The following is a 20,415-nucleotide window of genomic DNA, read 5'->3' as shown; positions in this document are numbered from 1 at the left end:
ATTGTTTCAAATATATATATTTGAAACAATATACATATATATGTATTTGAAATATATATATATAAACAACTTTTTATTCCATTAAAGTTTTGTTGGCTGTAGTATGTGAATTGTAGAAAAATCAAAACATAAACATAACACAGTAATTACAACTTTAATATTTCTTTAAATGCGCCGCAAAGTTTCACACATTAAAATTAGAACATAGTAAATTGCGGAAGTCTTTGATCGTGGAAATCGATCATCGATATGAAAACTAAAAGTTACTCACTTTCTGCAGTGTAAAAACCAAAAACAACATTAAAAGCAACGATAAATGTATCGTTTTATTTGGCAGTGAATTTTATGGCAGTATAGCGCTATATTTTATGTATAATATCACTCTCTGCATTCTTTTTCCTAAGAAATAGCTATATTTTCTCTCTAGTGTTCCAAATAATATTTTCAAAATGAGTATCTTTTAAAATAAATCAACAACATTGAATTTGCACTTTAGATTTCGTGTTTCCAGTAATTGCACTTTATATTATTATAATATGCGTTGAAAAAGCGAAAATAAACGAAAAGATTAGTTGATGTTTTCATAAAAAAAATAAATAACAATGATCCTTACTGGGCTTCTTTTTCACTTGTTGCAATCCATATAGAATTGCTTAGCAATGTGATAAAAAAATTCTCATTTTCTTACAATGTCTTTGTAAAGAATTTGAGTAGTTTAATTGCAAAAGCTTTGAGAATGCTATTTCTGATATGACAAAAAAAAGTATTTTTTCCTATATTTTTTAAAAGTACTTATAAAGTACCATGGAAGGGTATTCGTCTACAGACTCTGCACCTTGAAATACTAGTCAATAAATCACCAGCCTTCAGTGTTTTAGGTTCAGGAATGTTAAATTGCCTGTGTTGATGAACAACTGCTAACCAGAAGCTGTAAGCAGTGGTGTAATAGTTGCATCTACCCAATCCTTGGCATTCAATGAAGGGATTAGGTCGGAATTCTTCCAAGCAAGATCCTGGAGAAGACAAGGGTTGTCCACTACCTTCTGCTCCTGAGTCGGTGTTCTATTAAATAAAATAATTTTTACTATTTGGTTATGAACTGTTGGTTTTTTTTATGGCGAGTTTCTTATTTGTTTTTAATTTATTAGTTTCCACTTTTTTTGTATCAATATTTTAACTACTTTCAAGAAGCCATAAAACATTCGAGTTAGGTGCAATTTTGAAGAACCTAGGTTCTGTTCAAGGTGGCGTCATGGAGCGAAACCAGTTTCAGATCAATTTTACTTCTCTGGGAAGTAAAGGCGGCTACACTCGATGCCATCATGCTGTTCTGTTGGTCTCAAAATTGTAGAGCCTAATATCTATGACCCTCTGACTGGCTGTCGCAGGAATGCCTTTAGCAATAATGCATAAAATTGCTATTTTGCCGGTAGATAAAAAAGTTGGTAGATTTCCTCATAAAATTAAATAATTAATTTTATATGTATTATAAATGAATTCGAAAACAAATCGAAAAATGAATCAGTGAATAATACACAAATCATTTGTAATAAAATTGAACGTTTAAAAATATGCCTTTTGATTTTTTTTTTCTAGTTCCATTGTTGTTTAATTTTTCATCCTATTCAATTTATTTTGATTTAAACGTTACATTTCTGTCAAACAAATACTGGATATGAATACCTATGTTGATTTCTAAAAGTGCACTTAATTAAACAATTGTAATCTGTTTCCTAGTCTTGTATAATTAAACGGTTTTGTTTTAGAAACAAATTTAGCAGTTTTCTTTTAGCAGTTAACGATTTCTGATTTTAATATTAAAAAATAAGAATTATTGGGGAATAAAAACTGTACAATATTTTTACAGATTGAAGCAAAAGTTAAGTAGGATATTTCTGTTTATGAAAAAAGTTTATAATCTCATTAACTATTTATGATTTTTTATCATAATTTAAACCTATGCTTACCATGAAAAAGCTGTAACCTTCCCAAAGTCCGTCCCATCCATATGGGCAATCTGGGATTTCAATACTTTGACTATGGACGGCTATTACCTGACAAAAAAATAAATATATTTCAAACCATATATTTTTTATTTTTTAAAATCATTTTTAAGTAACAGGTTTATTAATAAAAATTTAGTAAAAATTAGTAAGTTTAATATTAAGCTTTTCCTTCAATGTGCAATAGCTGCTTTTTATTTTAATTTACATGTGTTGGGCAATGTAAAATTAATTAAGGAATTGAAATGATAAAAAAAAGAAAAAGAACATGCTGCTGTTTATAAACATCATTGCAAAGATAGCAAAATTGTTCTATTTTGTCTATGGAGATGATTCTTAATGTATTCTTTAATTATTTTTAATAGTTTTTTATTACTTTTCAATAATTTTTTATTATTTTTAATAATTTTTTATTACTTTTGTATTACTAATTATTATACTTACCACCAATTTTTAAAGTACATGTTAACTTTTCTACCACTTTTGATTTAGGTTTCCATTTGTTAATAACTTCAGCTTTCTTGAAGTGCGTTCGAAAATAATTGGCAACCATTTTTTTGTATAAGAAAACTTATAAAAGTTATAAAATGCATAATTCCTCCTAAAGTTTGTAGCATTTATAATATTTATTTCATAAATAAAGAAAAATAAAAGCCTATAAGTTCCTAATAGGTCGTGGTAAATATACTTACCACAAGAAAAAAGAAATGGCATTAAAATTTAAATTAATTTTCTTTAAGCTAAATTATTTCTTTTCTTATATCAATTACTATTCTTATATGAATTTCAATTCCAAAAATTCTTTAATTTACCTTTTCTAGAAATAAATGGCCCACTAATGGGTTAATGTGTAATAATTTTAGCTGACTTTGTTATTAGTTTTACTTAACTATACGTAAAGCAATCTTTTAATCTTGACAGTTCCTTTCTATTGACAGTTTTGAAAAATTATTTATTAACTGTTAGTTTAAGTCACTTGTGAATCATGTTATAAATGAAAAACACAATTTGGAAAACTATTGTTATTTTTCTCTCCAGACAATTGCAAATATATTCTGTCTTTATTTGCTAAATGGTAAGAATGTAAATGCTTCTCTATAAAAATAAATTACGCTCGTACTATTTTTCATTAATGCATCTGAAATTTCTTCCCCTTAAGTTAAAAGTTTGAACAAAGAAAGTTGTGCTATGGTGGAAAAAAGTTTGAGGCCCTCTTGTTAATTTTTAAAATAGATTTTATTTAAATCAATTGAAACTATCGTTACATCAGAAATTGAACTATAAGACCTCGTGTCTTTAATATAAATTATGCTTTAATTCTACTTCTCAAGCATGGACTAAGAAAAATGCTTAAAAAAATTTGTGGAACATTAAAAATGTTTATGAAATGCTTTTTAATCAGTTTTAATGATATGTCATTTTGTTTGTTAAAACCGAGTAACTTCCAAAAGAAAACTTGGAGAAATTTTTTTCCCAATTTGTTTGTTTGTTTGCATTCTTAATCGAAGCTCTAAAAGCTTTCTTAAATTTTTAAATCAAGATATTGTTGACTGACAGCCTTTGCTGTGAACAGAAATTTATAGATTGAAGTTTTACCTTTATTAAAATTTAGTTAATAATTAAATTAAGATAATAACAAAAATTTAAAATTCGATGTTTGACTAGTAGTTTATTTTTTTTTAACGGGATGAAGTTGTTGGCGTGAACCTTAGTGAAGACTATATTAATAATACATTTTGAAACATGCTCATATCTTAACTAACTACACCTCTTTGAATACGTTTCGTGAATTTTGGTAGCAATTTGCATTCAAATCATACTCAGAAAAAGCAACAATTTAAAATTTTTTCTTTATTCGTCATTATTTTAAGTTTTTGAAGGCAGGAGCACATTTGTTAGTTTGTTCCCTAGGTTTTTCCAAGTTTTATAAAAGTGGCCTCAAACTTTTTTTTAAGTTTTTAATTCTTAGCATCATCAGATTTTGTTTGAATTTTATTAAAAAAAATTTAAATTCTTTTAAATGTATTCTTAAATAACTAACTAATCCAAAGCTCAAAATTTTGCAAAAATCGTTTTACGAAAGAGAAAAAAAATTGCGGTGATTTTAAACTTTTTTCAATTATAGTGGAAGTGTAAAATAGAACAATACTGTATTGAATAAATATTTTTTCTAAAACTTACTTGAGTGGAAGATTCACACACAGAGCATCTACTGACATATCTCTTTATGTTTCTACCTGTTATGGGTGCCATATCCATTGGCATACTTTCCGAAGTGCTTAACCAATAGCTGAAGTCACTGCGTGAAGCCATGTGGCATACATTGTTTATATTGCAGAACATGTATGGCATTGTACTGAACTTCCTCAAACAACTACCAGGGCTTCCTGTAAATTGCGATATCAGTATATTTATTCTCATGGTATTCAAAATGAAGCATAATCTCAGTTTTGATTTCAGTAGAAGAAAAAAATTTTCAGAAACAAAATGTTTTCTTTAAAGTTAGTAAATCTATGTAAGTCTGGGGAAATAAAATAGGAACGTAGCCTTTTATCTTATATATTTGTAATCTAACCGTGGGAGGTTTTCGTGGTTTTCTTTTGAATTCGAATTTTGTTCACGTCTCGCACCGATCACAGTGCTGATGTAGAAAATACCTTGTGTTAAACGGATCATGAGTTAGCCGTCGGGCTAATGTTGCGTGGTTTTTCTTTTCATGCAATGAAAATACGGGTTAGTTTCATTGAAAAGTCCTCCATGAAGACTTGTTTGTCCAAATGTTTGATCCAGGAGTTTCTTTGTCTTCTGGGGTTGCCTACGGAGGTGAACTTTGGTACTGTAAATTCAAAAATGGGTCGGCCGTAATAAAATAATTTATCAACATCTAACGGTTATAGTTGTGAGCTAATCCCTTTAACTGTTTCGTTTTCTCTGTAAATATTTGCCTCAAGTTTTGTTGTTATTCGAAGCCAGAAATAAGGTTCACCCGGCTCTGTTACGGAACAAGCTTTGCTTGGAGAGGAACAAGCCTGGGCTAAAGAGAATAGAAGGGCTGGTTCATTCCTTTGAAGTAGCTCTCGCTGCGCCAATCCTCCGATTTTCTATAGTGACGTCACTTTGGCGCAAAGCTCGCACTTTTACTTCAGGAACGGAGCGTTCGGCCTTACTAGCTCTAACTAATATTGGAGCATTTATTTTTGCGAGATATTCTAAGACATTTGTTATTTTCTATAATGACTTTCCTCAGTTTTTGCAGTGAATTTACAAGAATTTAAAACTATTATCGAAATGCCCGTTTGCGCGATTGCAACTTGAAAAAATTTTGATAGAAAAACAAAAGGAAAAAATATAATTTTCCGCGTGTTCCCTAAAGTAAATGAACAAGTAAAGAATGGATTCCGAAATGACACAGTAAATATAAAACAGCAATACGTTTATTCTGTCGTTAAGAACTTTTATAAAAATTCATCATCTAAATAGAAACCGCCTCGTTACTTCAAAAAGAAAGGCAGGTGTAAAAAATTGATAAAGTCAAAGAAAATTAAAATGTAAATAAAAAGTATAAATAAAATATATAGTATATAGTTGGAATTCTCCTAATTTCATAACATATTTTTTAATGTAGTTGTTCTAAATATTTATGATTTTTTAAAAAATTAAATTCTGTTATATTAAAATATCTATAAATTATATCATCGTAAATTTAAATATCTATAAGCAATTGTAAAATTTCTATTGTCATTATGAACCTAAATTATTATTTTGTTTTAGTCATTAGCGTTTAAGGTTGATGTTTCCTAATGATTAAGTATGAACAAATTGCTATTAACGGCATATTTTAAAATCAGAGATTCTAAATTTAACTCAACTTATTGTTATAAAAGAATATGAAGATAAAAAAAAAGTGTCGATATCTGCTTTCATTTTTCTTAATAATTAAAGTTAAAACTGAACTTTTTAAAATAAAGTATTTATAATGTCATTTTCGTCAACTAGTAAAACATTTTTATAAGTTTAAAATGGTATTTTTTTTAATATAATGGCCAAGAAAGTTTTTTTGAACTATGTTTATAAACGGAAATAATGTGTTAATTACGTAAAGTTTGAAAGCTAATAACCAGAAAAATTCTAACTTATTTTTACAAAGAGAAATATGCAAATTTATCATAATATCTTTGCTTGCGATCTCCGAGATCTGTGGACACAGTGACGTCATGAGGAGGGAAATCGTAGCTTCAGCTCTAAGAGCGGAGTGAACTAGCCCTTCTATTCTCCTTAGCCCTGGGAACAAGCACTCTTTAAAATCGGTATTTGTTTAGATTTTAAACAAAGTGGAGATAAATATTTATATTTTGGCTGTAAGCTCAGTTAACTGAGCTACGTTATAAAATAAAAGGTTGACTAGTTGTTCATTTTTTATCTGTTATAAAGGCAATAGTTTTTCATGGTTTTCTTAAAACTGGTTATGTTGGTGTGAACTGCTGTTTTGGCAGTTGGATAAGCAAAAGATCTTTCTTTAATTTAGAATGTTTTAAAAAAACGATGCACTGTGTGCAATCATCAATTGTATAAAAGAAAGATTTAATGCACATTTTTTAATTCATCGTTGTTTTAAATTTTGATTTTTCAATTGATGTTTTAGCAGTTGATGTTTTTATTTATTTATTTTTTGAAATGTATAAGTTATTTGAATTAAATGTATTTACCCAAATCTTGTCCGTGAGCTTTTTCGTTTCCTTGAATGTAAAGTAAGGAATATCCATCCCACATCACAGAAGTACCACCTGGGCAATCTGGTACTTGAGTTGTTTGACTATGTCGTGTGTAGAAGAATCCTCTAGATGGAGCTGGTGTGCCTGGGTATCCTGGTTCCCCTTGATTTCCTATTAAGCCTGTAGTACCGGGGAAACCACTAAAACCTGAGGATAATAAAATAAAATTAGAAAAAGGAAAATATTTGTCAACACAAGAGCTTGGTTACAAGAAGGGAAGCAATAAAGGCACTTTTTTGAAGTTTAAGCTAACTTAAAATAAGCACGAAATGAAAGAAAATTTGGAAAAATTTCCTATATTTAGAATCGACAATTTTGAAGAATTTTTATCGTTACCTTTTTTAGCCTAGAAAACTATTTAATATTTCTTTCAAAAACAGAGATCTCTGATTCTAAAATTGAGTATTTCATACGCTAATATTCTTCTTAAATCAAAACTGCGATAAATATTGATTGAATCCGAAATCATTTGTTATATTTCTTGAATTGAAATGATTGAAACAAACTTCACCAGTTCATTATTAAAAAAAACTGCTAGGCGAAAATTATGAACTCTTTTTAATCTTCTAATTTCAGCAAAAAGGAAAAAAAAAAATCCTTTTGCTCATTTACCAGGAAAAAAAAAAGTTGAAAATATATTGTATGCTGAGTGTTTCTCTTGATATATATATTTTACATATCCGGAATACTTTTCAAAAATAAAGTTAAAATATACTCACATTTAGGGGTTGCATGTTTCGTCGATCCCTTATGTGTGTATATTTTAATGCATAAGCAAGAAAAAAGCCGTAAGGCTAAAATCCGAGGAATTCTTAAGAATGAAGGTGGGATTGAAAGCGTCAAAACCTGTTTGATTACTTGATGAAATTAGGATGTGCTATTAAAAATCACCTTTCAATTTCTTCCTAACATTTAGGCAATCAAACAGGCTTTAATTTTTCAGTCCCGTTTATATCTCTATTAATTCGTTAGATTATGATTACGTTTTATTATTTTCTTCTTTAAATATCAATTAGTAACTTCTGATGCGTATGATTTTTTACCTTCCTTTATGGCAACAATTTTAAAAATATATAATAAAGGTGATCATTTTGGAACAACCTCTGTAGTAATTTTCTAGAATGTACTTACCATCAAGACCTCTGTCTCCAATTGTTCCTTTAAAACCCTGTGGTCCCGGATATCCATTTACTCCAGGATATCCAGGACTTCCTTTGGGTCCGGATAATCCATCTCTACCAGGATCACCCATCGCACCTCTTTCACCAGAAAGGCCTGGAAGACCAGCTAAACCATTATCTCCAGGGAATCCTGGGATAGGGAAAATTTCATTCTCTGGTACTGCATCTCCACGTGGACCCGGATTACCTTGAAAAGTCATTGTACGTTTATAGTTACTCATTTTGAGATGACGGTAAACTAATTTATCAATCACAATAAATTACAAATTATCCCTTTTCTTTAAAACCCATTAAATTTATTCATCTGATTTTTATTTTGTTTTGATGAGATTCTAGATAGTACCTCTCTATTTCAGAATTTTTTATGAGCTTAAGAGGTTTCAAATTTTTTTCTTTTATTTTGGGTTAAAAAGAAACTGACTCTACGTTTGAGTTTTAGCAACAGTCGGGTATTTTCTTCAAAGAGTAAAAAAATAGAGGTGTTCGCTTTAAAAAAAAAAAAAAAAAAAAAAAAAAAAAAAAAAAAAAAAAAAAAAAAAAGAAGGAAAAATTTAAAATGAAGAGAAAAATGACCGGAAAAAAACATCACGTGATAGTTAACATTCTAAGAATAGTTTAGTTTAGTCTAGCACAGGGTTTTCCAAGTGAGACTAGTGCTAACGGACGTGTCTATAATTTCAAGTCTAATAAATATTAATCCTTTAATAGCTGTCGCTATTCAAAAAAAAAAAAAATTTTTTTTCCCATGTAAAATTGACAGAGTTGTGGATTCAGTATTCTGTCCCAAGTGAAAAAGTTATGCGAGTTCTTGCTCAGTAGCAAGCTCATTAGCACACTCAACGAATTCGGCAAAACTCGATTAAGTAAGTCGCATTTCAAATCGTACGTGTAGAGCATACAATTCTTTAAATAATAAGTTAATTATAAAAATATATCCCTATAAATATAGAATACAAAAATATGCTATGCCGCGAAGAGTTATGAAAACTTTTCGAACAATGAACTGCATGCAATATGCTCACGAGTTTCTTTTGGAAAACAATTCATTTGGTTCAACATAGCAAAGTTAGCATGCACCGTTGGGAACTAGATCTATGCCTGCTGTTTTTACAACTTGAGTGAAAGGCAAATTTAAAAGAAAAAGAATGTCGGCATACAGCGATTACTGCTGTTGACTTTGCAAAAGATACACAAATTTTACATTCCTTCTAACGGTAGTACTTTTCATATGCCTTCCTAAGATTATCAAACGTATACAGACAGTGATTATTCTCATCGGTCCAATTAACAGCTTGTCGAAGGGCATGCGAACTTTTTTGAAATTTAAACTCTCACGGGGTAAACAACACGGAAAGGTACAGAAAGTAGTTTATATATTCCGTAGTGAGATGATGTAAGAAGCAACTGCCAAGGCAGTAGAGAGCATTCACTGTCGATGCTCTGTTTTTGCTTAGCTTATATTAAACAATGTTATTTTCGAAAATATTAATTTCAGACGAACAGTTTATTATTAGGGTTAATTATATAAAATAAATGGAACACTATTATAATGAGATAAATGAAGGATTTTTTTAAACGTAATTTTCAGCTACTACTTTCTTAATATTAGGTTGAAAACATTATTATTAATATTAGTTAATTAAATATTAGGTTATTAAGTTAAAAATACTTAGATTGAGCCATTATAATTTTCCAAAAATATTAGTTTCAGTTGAACTATTTGTTATTAGGGCTAAAATCAATCTAAGACTGTAATTGGTTATAATGGGATAAAATTTTTTTTTTCAGTAATAAGTTGTAAATAACATTATTATTAATATTAGTTTATTAAATATTAGTTTATTAAGTTCAGTTTTATTAAATTTCCGAAAAGATGAGCTATTTATTATTAGAGCTAATTGGACGAAAAAAAAATTGAAGACGATTATAATGGGATTATTAGAGTATTTTTTAAAAAATAATTTTCAGCTATTATTTTCTCAAATTGAAGCATTAAATCTTATAGAAAAATTAACCGATTAATTGCTTAATTTTTGAAAATTTACCAGGAAATCCTTTTGGTCCAGTTGGACCGATTGCTCCACGGAAGCCCACATCTCCTTGAATTCCTTTAGGGCCTGAAAATCCGGGGCGTCCGGGAAATCCTGTGTTGCCTTTTGCACCAGCTAATCCAGGAAAGCCATCTCTACCCTAACAAAATAAAATATTTACTCAACGTTTCATTTTACAGAAACAACACAGAGAGTTCTCAAATTATTTATCTTGATGTGTAGGGTAAACTAACCAGTGAAGGAACACTTAATCTTCGCTTGCCTTTTAAAAAATCATATTAATTTCAAAATTTGTAGAGGACTTACATAATATCGTTTTAAAGTTTTGGAGGTTCAAATAACAAGTAGTAAGAAGACCAACTGAAGAAACAGCTCTTACCAGTAAATGAACACCCAGTAAAGGAATACTTAATTTTGGTTATTTTTTATTGCTCTTTATGAATTTATAAGCCATACAAGTATTTAAAAACAAGCTTATTCTTGAAATTATAACATATAAATACTTGGAAAAAGTTAACTTTTTTTTGTAATCATGAATGGAAAATTAAAGTGTTAACATATTAACACATACTGTTCATTCACTGGGAAATCTATACCCAGTAAAGAAACATGTCTGTTCCCTCTCTGGTTCGATTTTGTTTTTCGTATTTTTAACATACTTTTGATGCGGAAAATCACTAAAGGTACAATAAAATTAAAGTTTATCTTTTATTTTCATTAACTTAGAAAAAAAACTTAGTAAAGGAACACTTGCTCCTTCACTGGTTTTTCATCGCTTGGTGATCCAGTGAATAAACACCCCCTTATCTCAGTACTTTATTATGCTATGATGCTTACAAAAAAATAAAACGTAAATTCAATAACAATATTTTGAATTCTCTTTTTCACAGTGAGAAAAATACAACTATTACATGCAATTAATTCCACTTCAAACACGTAAATACAAACACTCACCATATAATTTTTTCAAAGAAACAAGGTGTTGCAGAGATAATAACAAAGTCATAAATTTTTCCAGAGAAGTCTATTTGACCAGTTAATCCAAAACATTGCTAGATGACTTCCTATTGTTTGGCAGTAAGGTATTGTTACTAATCAATCTAAAGAAAAACTTTCAAATTCTTATTTTTAATCAATATATATGAAATGTTCCTTCACTGGATAGTCTTCCTTCACTGGTTGGTTTACCCTACCTATTTTCAGATACTTTTTCTTTTATTTTGCACATTTAAATATTCATAATATGGATAGTTTGTAAAATCTGCTTTGGAAATGTGGTCATAGTCTTATTTTGAGAAAAAAATTCAACTTAATCAATACAATGGATTTAAAATAAGTTTGACAATTTTGCGAACCTTCAAAGAAAGTTTTACAACAACGAATACAATAATAATAATTACCAGTTAGCTCTTATCTTCGAGAAAATAAGGCTAATTGAAGAAATTGTATCACTAGAAATAAAGATCAATCGTTTTAAAATATTCATTTACCTGTAAACCAGGTGGTCCCGAAGGTCCAGGTTGAGCTCTACCTGGTAAACCTCTATCTCCTTGCATACCAGGATTTCCAGGGTAACCAGGTTCTCCTCTATCTCCTCTGGCACCTTGCAATCCACCCAATCCTGCCAAGTTAAAGCAAATAAAAAACTGAATTTATATTCAATTACAGATATTATTTGAAAGCATTTAAAATTATGCTTGATTTTGAAATATAGATATTATTTTATAACATTTTAAATTATGTTATAGTTAATTTTAATCAAAAACTAGTATTTATTATTTTTTTTAAAGTGATTTGCCCCTTTTGATGATGGATTTTGTTTAACTTCTTAGATATGAGAATTTAAAATGATAAAACAGTTGCAAGTGTATGAAAGAAATAGATTCTATAAATTGATTGCATTTTGTAATAAAATAAAAAGAAGAATTTATTAGATAAGTTTGAACATAGTATTGAGGGGCGAATAAAATGAAGTAAATTAATTTTCAGAACAGGCCGATAAAAATCAGTCATTATTGAATAGAGGAGAATGCAGAATCAAGCTCTGAGAAATGTAACTATAAAGATTATTGTTTATATGCTAGTCAATATTTTTTGTTAATGATCCAAACAGTTTAGAATCCAATATTAGAAATGCAATGTTAAAATTTTTCGAATCGCAAAAATCATTTACCATTGCAAAATTGCAATCGTGATGAAAGTTGTGACAGAATGTATTTCTAAGCATTTTTTTTTCAAGTACAGCTGAATTAGTACAGTATTCTTAAGTACAGTATTTTTTTTTCAAGTACATTTTTTTTTGAAAATCCATGCAATCGTTCATTTTGTAACGATAAACATATTAACAAAATGTTCTTCCACAAAACTATAATTATTTTATATTTTATAAATAAATAATCCTTTTTAGAAAAACAAAACAAAACAATATTGGCTTTTAAGCATAATAAAAAACAGAGATGATCGAAAAGAAATCACGGGGGTTGGTGGTGGTGCCTCCTAGTAAATTAAATAGATACACAAACTTTTTTACAGTAGTATAAAGTTTTAATAAAGAAACGTTACAACAAAAAAATTATGTTGTGCATAAACTAAAATTGCCGTTAACTACAATTATAATCTGAAAGAATATTATTTAAATTATGTTCCATTGAAAAGTTATTTAATTGTTCTTAAATTTTGTTTCATTGAGTTCGAAATGTAACAACTATAAAGAAAAATCTTTAACTAGTTTTAATAAATTTATTTCATTAAATCATAAATAAACTATCAAAATATTTGATTTTTTAAGGCTTAATTAAAAATATAGCTGTTGGGCGTTTGGAGATTTAAAAAAAGTAGTAACCTTAAAAAAATTCTAAAGTTTAGGAAATTAGATATTATTTTCTTTCTTGGGGCCCTCCGATGTTATGCCTAACTCTTGGTTTTTGAGGTCTAACAGAGGTTAACATAGCAGAAACGGTTAGAGGTTCTATTATTAAATCATCAAACACTTTCGCGCCGACTGTCACAAATGCATGCCAGCATGAAAGTTGCCAATAGCCCATTGTGCAGCTCTAGTGCGACGTTAATATACCTACCAACCTACCTATTTAAAGAATATGATTTTATATTGTACCTGGAGGTCCTGGAAGTCCATCTAGGCCTTTTTCGCCTTTTCTTCCTGGAAATGAATAACCTGCTTCACCTTTGCGTCCAGGATTGCCCATTCTTCCCGGAGTTCCAGGTTCTCCTTTTCTTCCCGAGAATCCAGGTGTTCCTGGAAAACCTGGTATTCCACCATCGCCTTCTTCACCCTTTGAACCTAGAGAGAATGAAATATACTAATCTTAAAATCTTGAAATTAGCCATAAGAAAGCTACTTATATTTTTCTATTATATAGCCATTTAAAATATTTAATTAAATCTGGACTTTGTTTTTTTGGTTTTTTCTTTTTAGAGAAAAGGGTTTTCTTATTTTTCCGAACTTGACTCATGGTTACTTTTATTCCTTTATTCGAAAGTAAAATAAATTGAAAAAAAATTACGCCTGTTTTTCTGAACACTTTAGTAGTAATTTAAAATATTGTTGTGAAATTAATCATTGTAAGATTAGTTTAAGAACAAGTTATTAAGAAACTGTTGAATGTATAAATTTTGTTTACCTGGGAATCCTGGTGTTCCACCATCTCCAGTTTCTCCAATTCTGCCCGGCTCACCTATATTTACAGTAAAACATAATTATTGCGCTTTTAAGGATTAAGTATTATGTAAGTTCAAAGATTTAAAAAACTGTGGGCATAACGATTTCACAAGGGAAAAGTTAACATTATCCCCTTTTTCCTTTTAAACGTAATCTTTTCTATTTCAATATTTTCTTTGGCATTGTGGAAATAATTAATGCCTATATATTATATATATATATATATATATATATATATATATATATATATATATATATATATATATATATATATATATATATATATATATATATATATATATATATATATATATATATATAAGCATTAATTATTATTATTATTATTATATATATATATATATATTTGTACCCTATATTACCACTGTGTACCCCCTAATGAGTCTATAATTATTTCCTCTGGTGGAGTACACTGGTACATGGCAACATAATACGTTGTGTAATTTGAATATTATAGGTCAATATTAGAGGGAGATATAGGACCATATTTCTATACAGAATAATGACTTCGAATTTTCTCATCTTAATGCTATACAACACACTATTATTTATGTACATACATCGTAACCGACAGGACTACATTATGTACTCCCTAATAAGCCTATAATTATTTTCTCTTATGGGGTACACAAGTACCCGGCAATATAATACATATATCGTAACCTATAGGACTACATTGTGTACCCCCTAATAAGCCTATAATTATTTTCTCTTATGGGGTACACAAGTACCCGGTAATATAATACCACAGGACTTTTGAGAATGATCGCATATCTTTTCACAAAAGATTTATAGAGACCAGTGTTTCTCAGTCCGATATTACTCAAAATAGAGAGAGTGGCTACAATTTGGAAAATATGGTCCTAATAGTTTGGAACTACTAAGCAAATCCAAAATATTTGGCACTACTAAACACTTAAATAGGAATTGGTTTATTCAAACAGACGCAAAATTAAAATAAGTGTATTTTTTATATTTATTTATTATTTTTTATCATTTAATGTAGACATTTACATGATAAGTTTAATCTCATATTACACTATGCAGTTATAAATGATAAAATGCAAATTTTGAATGCAATCGGTCTATTAATTTCATAATAATAAATTTACAAAAAAATCATGTTTTTAAACTTAATGTTTTAAAATGTTTTACTTAATGCTTTATGTTTACTTAATGCTTTATAAACTGCTGTTTGTAGAAAATGCAACACCATGAAGGAATCATCAGAATCAAATGAAATTCGCAGCAAATGTCAATTATAGGATATTATGCAAATTAATAAAGTTTCAGAGCCATCGCGCGTGCGTGGCGCGCGCAGCGCCCTCTGAATTGATGCTGAAAGCGTATAAATAAAGTGCTGTAGCGGGACGTTGAAAATAGTCTATGATTATTTGTTAGTGGCAAACGTTTAGTGAGACCTGAGTATGCCTCCACGACGGAAGAATAAGAAATTCAAGCAACTTACGGAGTTTGAACGAGGGAGGATAATCGGCCTTCGAGAAGGAGGATTTTCCTATCGCGCAATAGCAGCTCGTATGCAGCGGAACAGTTCCACAGTGATGCGAGTTTGGAAGCAGTGGACCGACGAGCACCGAACAACTCGAAAAACAGGCACTGGACGACAGAAGGTGACGTCAGAGCGCGATGATCGACACCTGCTCCGCATGGCGGTGAATGATCGCACAGCTTCCTCCAGGCAGCTGGCAGCACATTGGTCTACTGCTACAGGTGTACAATTGTCGGCTTCGTCAATTCGTCGTCGTCTGCTGCGCCGTGGATTGCGTGCAAGGGTGCCATTATACAGGATTCCCCTCACGGCGGATCATCGACGGCTGCGTCGGCAGTGGGCTCTTGAGCACAGAGACTGGCGAGCTGATTGGCACCAAGTTGTCTTTTCAGATGAATCACGCTTCAATTTGTGGACCCATGATGGCCGTGTTCGTGTTAGACGTTATGCCGGTCAACGCTGCCTTCCTGAGTGTATTATTGAACGACATAGTGGTCGAACACCCGGAGTTATGGTCTGGGGTGCGATTTCGTATCATGGACGATCCAATTTGATACGAATTGAGGGTAATCTCAATAGCAACAGATACGTCCGTGAAGTGCTACAGCCCGAAGTCGTTCCTTTCCTTCAAGGCATCCCTGGAGCTATCTTTCAGCAGGATAATGCACGCCCACATGTTGCGCGGACTGTTAGAGACTTCTGTTCAGCACAACGCATGCAACTTCTTCCTTGGCCTGCTTATTCGCCGGATATGTCGCCTATTGAGCACGTGTGGGATATGGTTGGTCGGCGTCTCACTCGTGATCCGCGTCCTGCAATTTCCAAAGACGAACTTTGGTTGCGCATACAAGCGATATGGAATTCTCTTCCTCAAGCAGATATTCAACATCTGTTTGACTCCATGCCACGTCGTATAGCAGCACTTATTGCAGCGCGTGGTGGCTGCACCAAATACTGATTTCGGACGCTTAATTTGTTTCTTTTGTTTTGAAAATTTCATCATTTATTTGTATCAGTACAAGTCGTTTCTGCATTAAATTTCATTTGATTCTGATGATTCTTTCATGGTGTTGCATTTTCTACAAACAGCAGTTTATTTTAAAAGTCTAACGAACTTTTCAATCGATTCCGTTTATATTTTGGGTTTTATCGTTTAAAATTTAAATGGCTCGAAATAAGTATATATCTTTAGTTAAAAATATTTGAACCATTATTAAATTAAGTAATAAAAAAATAATTTTAAAAATTAATCTTTAAAAAATTTCCTTTTGCATGAAATTATTTTTTTTGGATTTTTTGTCCCAAGAATGATTTTATGAAACTATTTTTCTCGTAACTATAAAATAAGTTTTATTAAAAACTTTCAGATTCTCTAAAATAGTTCCTGCGTGATAGTTAAAAGCACAAAAAATTAATTAAACATTTAAAATCCGATTAATACAATTAAAGTGTCCTGTTTCTTTTCTTCTTTTTTTTTTGCATTTTGTGGGTCACTTTCGTGTAGCTGAGACTACTAAATTCAAAGTTTTACTCTTAAAAGAAAATATTTTACTTTAAAATATATTAAAATTAACAATTAAGTTAAATTAGAAGTAAACAATTGATATTTATTCTGCCATTATAAACAGTTACGAGGGAAAAAATAGCTAACAAATTTGCCTTTTAATCCAATAACTCCAGGAATGCCATCTCGTCCAGGAAATCCTTGATCTCCTCTTTCGCCTTTTATTCCAGGATATCCAGACAAGCCACTTTCACCTTTCTGTCCTGGAATACCTGGTATACCAGGGATTCCAGAATCACCTTTTGCACCTTTATTTAGTTCATACGAAGGAATACCTATAAAATATTTTGATCGTTACATAATGCATTCTCAAAAGTAAATAATTGATGATTATTATTTTTTAAAATAATTTTTTGAATGAGCATGCTCTGTGATGCTCCAGTTTTATAATTTGTGTCTTTCTGAATGTAAAAAATATTCTAAGAAATAAAAGACTCATTTTTGCATAAAAGAGAGTGGATAAAGAATATCAGAACTATGTACAAAAAATTATTCTTAAACTTTAACTATTATTTTTTAGTAATTAATTTATTTAATATTAGAATTTTTAATCATTATTGTAGAGTACAACATTCACTTTTTTATTTGCAATTATTAACAAACTGATTCAGTATTACTGAGTCTGGAAAACTAAACACTTAAGATAGTAACACTTTATACAATTTCTTACATTTATGCAATTATAAAATTAATAAAAATGTTGTATCCCTTTTTACAATTTTTGTTACTTTTTTATTTTAATGATAGTGCTAAAAGGACTGAATATTATATAAAATTAATTTTTTTGCTTTAAAATTTTATGAAGTTATCAACATCTAATTAAATATCTTGAATTAAACTATCAGACTCGGAAAATAAGTTCAAAAGTTAACCAGAATGCTTCATTTTTAGCGGAATTACTATCAACATATTCAAGTACCTTTCGGACCAGGGTTGCCTCTTAGCCCTTTTGGTCCTGGCAGACCAGAAATTCCTGGAAGCCCAGGATATCCAAACCCTCCTTTTGATCCAGGAAGTCCAGGCAAGCCTTCCAATCCTCTGTCACCCTATTAAGTAAAATATATAACCAGCTTTTAGTACCAATGGCAATTATTTTAATATAATTTAAGTAATATATTTTTTAAATTGGTCAATTAGTATTGAAAAATGCTTCTCAAATAACGTTTGCAGAAATAATGAATGTGAGCATAAGAAATAGAAAATCAGAAAAACAACTTAAAAAAATTAAATATCTTACTATGTCTTACCGAATTTACTAATAGGCTGTGCAAACTTCACGTTATAGCTATACGCGATACTTTTTTAACACAAATTTCTTCAATGACGAAGGGTTGGACCTGGATAGCGTGGTTGGTAGGGCACTAGGCCCCGTCCAAGAGTTCGTGGGTTCGATCCCAGCCAGCCGAAGACTCTCCGTGTAATGGTGACTGATGTACGTTAAATCCGTTGAGTCGTCAAGTCCTCCATGTTCCCATAGCAAATTAATACCTCTGGGGGTGCTGATTCAAGAGTTTCCTTGTGTTCTGGATTGGTTCAGAAGTTACAAGGCTATGGAGTTGAGCATTAGTAGTCGTAAACCCAAAATTGGATCTGCTGTTCATCATCGGGTATAAAATTAAAAAAATGACGAAGGGTTGAGCCTTGGTGGCTCAGGGGATATAGCAATTGCCTTCCAATGAGATGAACCGGGTTCGAATCTCAGTGATGGCTGGTCGATTCGAAGTCCGCACCCGGCTCGCACAGAGTTGACGTAAAATAGCCTTAGTGGTGGAGTTCCCTTGCCGTCAGGCTAACCGTGGGAGGTTTTCGTGGTTTTCCTTTCCATGTAGCGCAAATACGGGCTAGTTCCATCAAAAAGTCCTTCACAAAGGCAAATTTCTCCCAATACTTGATCCAGGAGTTCCCTTGTCTATTGGATTTGGTTCAAAATTACAAGGCTACGGAGTTGAACATTAGTAATCGCACATCCAAAATTGGGTCGGCTGTTCAACGACGGATATAAAAATGACGAAGGGTTGTTTAGAGCCGAATAACTTGTCCTATTCAAAAGATGCACTTATGGATCAATTGAATCAAAATTAAAATATTTAACCTACAAAAGAAATTCAACCAGCAATCATTTTCCTTAGAAATAAGTAAAATAGAACTTAAATGGGTAATTACAATAAGTTGATTTTTAACGTTGTTTTAGGATGCATTATACAAAACCGTAATTAAACTAGATATAAAGTCTCCTATAAGAAATAATGCATTTTTGCTCCAGCTTTTTATTAATTTTTATTTTTTTGATTTATGTACTTAATAAAACCGATCATATCGATCTTGTCTGTATGATACAAATTGAGCGAACCATCAGAGTAATGTATACCATGCGCTACTTTACATTATATGAAAAATGTTACATAATTTCTACCGAAAATGTACTTGTGTAAATCTTCCAGACATATTTAATTTAGATCTATGCTATAATATTAAAACATTTCACCCATCGCATTAATGTGTGTAAATACCTTTATTCCGGGTGGCCCGTATCTACCTAAATCACCAGCTTCACCTTTAAATCCCGGAAGTCCCGTGAGTCCAGGGGGTCCTTGCAGACCAGAAAGACCGGGTATTCCAAAATCCCCTTTCATTCCAGGTGGACCTGAAAGTAATGTTAAGTGGATAAAAGAAGATAAAACCCCATAAAATAAGTGGATAAAACCTCCATAAAATATAAATGTGCTTTTTCATTTTTAATAATGATATCATAAATGAAGAAAAAAATGAAACTTTCATAGATCGCATTTCTTCTTTAAATTATGATACTATGGATCCATAAAAAAACCGACAATGAAAGAAAAATATAAGGAAGATAGAAAGATTCGGTTTGCTACGTTTTGTATCTGGGTTATCATTACTATATTAGTTAAAAAAGTTTTTCAGACAGATTACATCGTGAACTGAGAGTTTGGTTCAGTTTTTAACGTCACACAAAAGCCTCACCAATGAGCCATAGGCGACAGTCTGGTATTCATTCTTAATGGTGATCCAAAGACCATACTGGAAAAGGAGTTACCACAATTTAATATTAAATGATGCATGGGTAGTAGTAATCATCCGGCCTTTGTTTTTAATTTCGTCACTGATACCTCCGACGTCGTTACATTAGAAACGTCATTTCAATAAAATGGTGGCGTTGTTACATTAAAATGGGCATTTTTTCCGTTATAGGTAAAGATATTGTCCTTTTTTATAAAAAAAAATAATTAACATTCGGAAAAAGCATTCAGCAGCTTGAGTGATAAAAGATGTGATATTTTTTAAAAAATAATATTTTTTTAGGTTAAGGTGCACTGTATAGTTTAACATAGTCAAAATGTTTCATGGGGTGAGTTTCAGAGAAAAAGAATTTTTAAAAACTACTTTTTTTGATATTTTTACAAATTAAAAAAGCTTATTTTTTCACAAATTCATTAAGATATCAATGGGATACCTGGAAGTGACGTAGTGTGGGTATCTCGATCCTGATTGGTTGTTGAAACGGTGCATTTGTTTGCGTTAGCAACTGTTCTTTCAGTTCTATTTCGAGTAAGCCAAGTCCGTCAAGTATCAATTCTCTTAAGTGACACACTCTATATTTTTTCACAAAGATTTC

General features: G+C 30.8%; 1 protein-coding gene across 1 annotated transcript in view; it reads right to left on the bottom strand.

The window, feature by feature from the left end:
• Positions 1–135: 135 nt before the first annotated feature.
• LOC107441188 (uncharacterized) overlaps positions 136–20,415 on the bottom strand; it is a 69,437-nt gene continuing 49,157 nt past the window's right edge. Inside the window, exons 30-41 of the mRNA XM_043051616.3 lie at positions 19,289–19,422; positions 17,698–17,824; positions 16,874–17,053; positions 13,649–13,702; positions 13,123–13,308; positions 11,498–11,628; positions 10,002–10,146; positions 7,907–8,143; positions 6,710–6,922; positions 4,185–4,390; positions 1,968–2,054; positions 136–1,062 (exon numbers count right to left, since the gene is read on the bottom strand). Coding sequence (XP_042907550.2) covers positions 793–1,062; positions 1,968–2,054; positions 4,185–4,390; positions 6,710–6,922; positions 7,907–8,143; positions 10,002–10,146; positions 11,498–11,628; positions 13,123–13,308; positions 13,649–13,702; positions 16,874–17,053; positions 17,698–17,824; positions 19,289–19,422 — 1,970 coding nt within the window. The 3' untranslated portion in view covers positions 136–792. The remainder of the gene's footprint in view (positions 1,063–1,967; positions 2,055–4,184; positions 4,391–6,709; positions 6,923–7,906; positions 8,144–10,001; positions 10,147–11,497; positions 11,629–13,122; positions 13,309–13,648; positions 13,703–16,873; positions 17,054–17,697; positions 17,825–19,288; positions 19,423–20,415) is intronic.

This window comes from Parasteatoda tepidariorum, chromosome 1 (assembly GCF_982258835.1).
Source record: "Parasteatoda tepidariorum strain Cologne lab strain chromosome 1, Ptep-v5.0, whole genome shotgun sequence".
NCBI lineage: Eukaryota > Metazoa > Arthropoda > Arachnida > Araneae > Theridiidae > Parasteatoda > Parasteatoda tepidariorum.
Note: the sequence above shows the minus strand (reverse complement) of the source record. Positions and strands in the feature narration are given on the sequence as shown.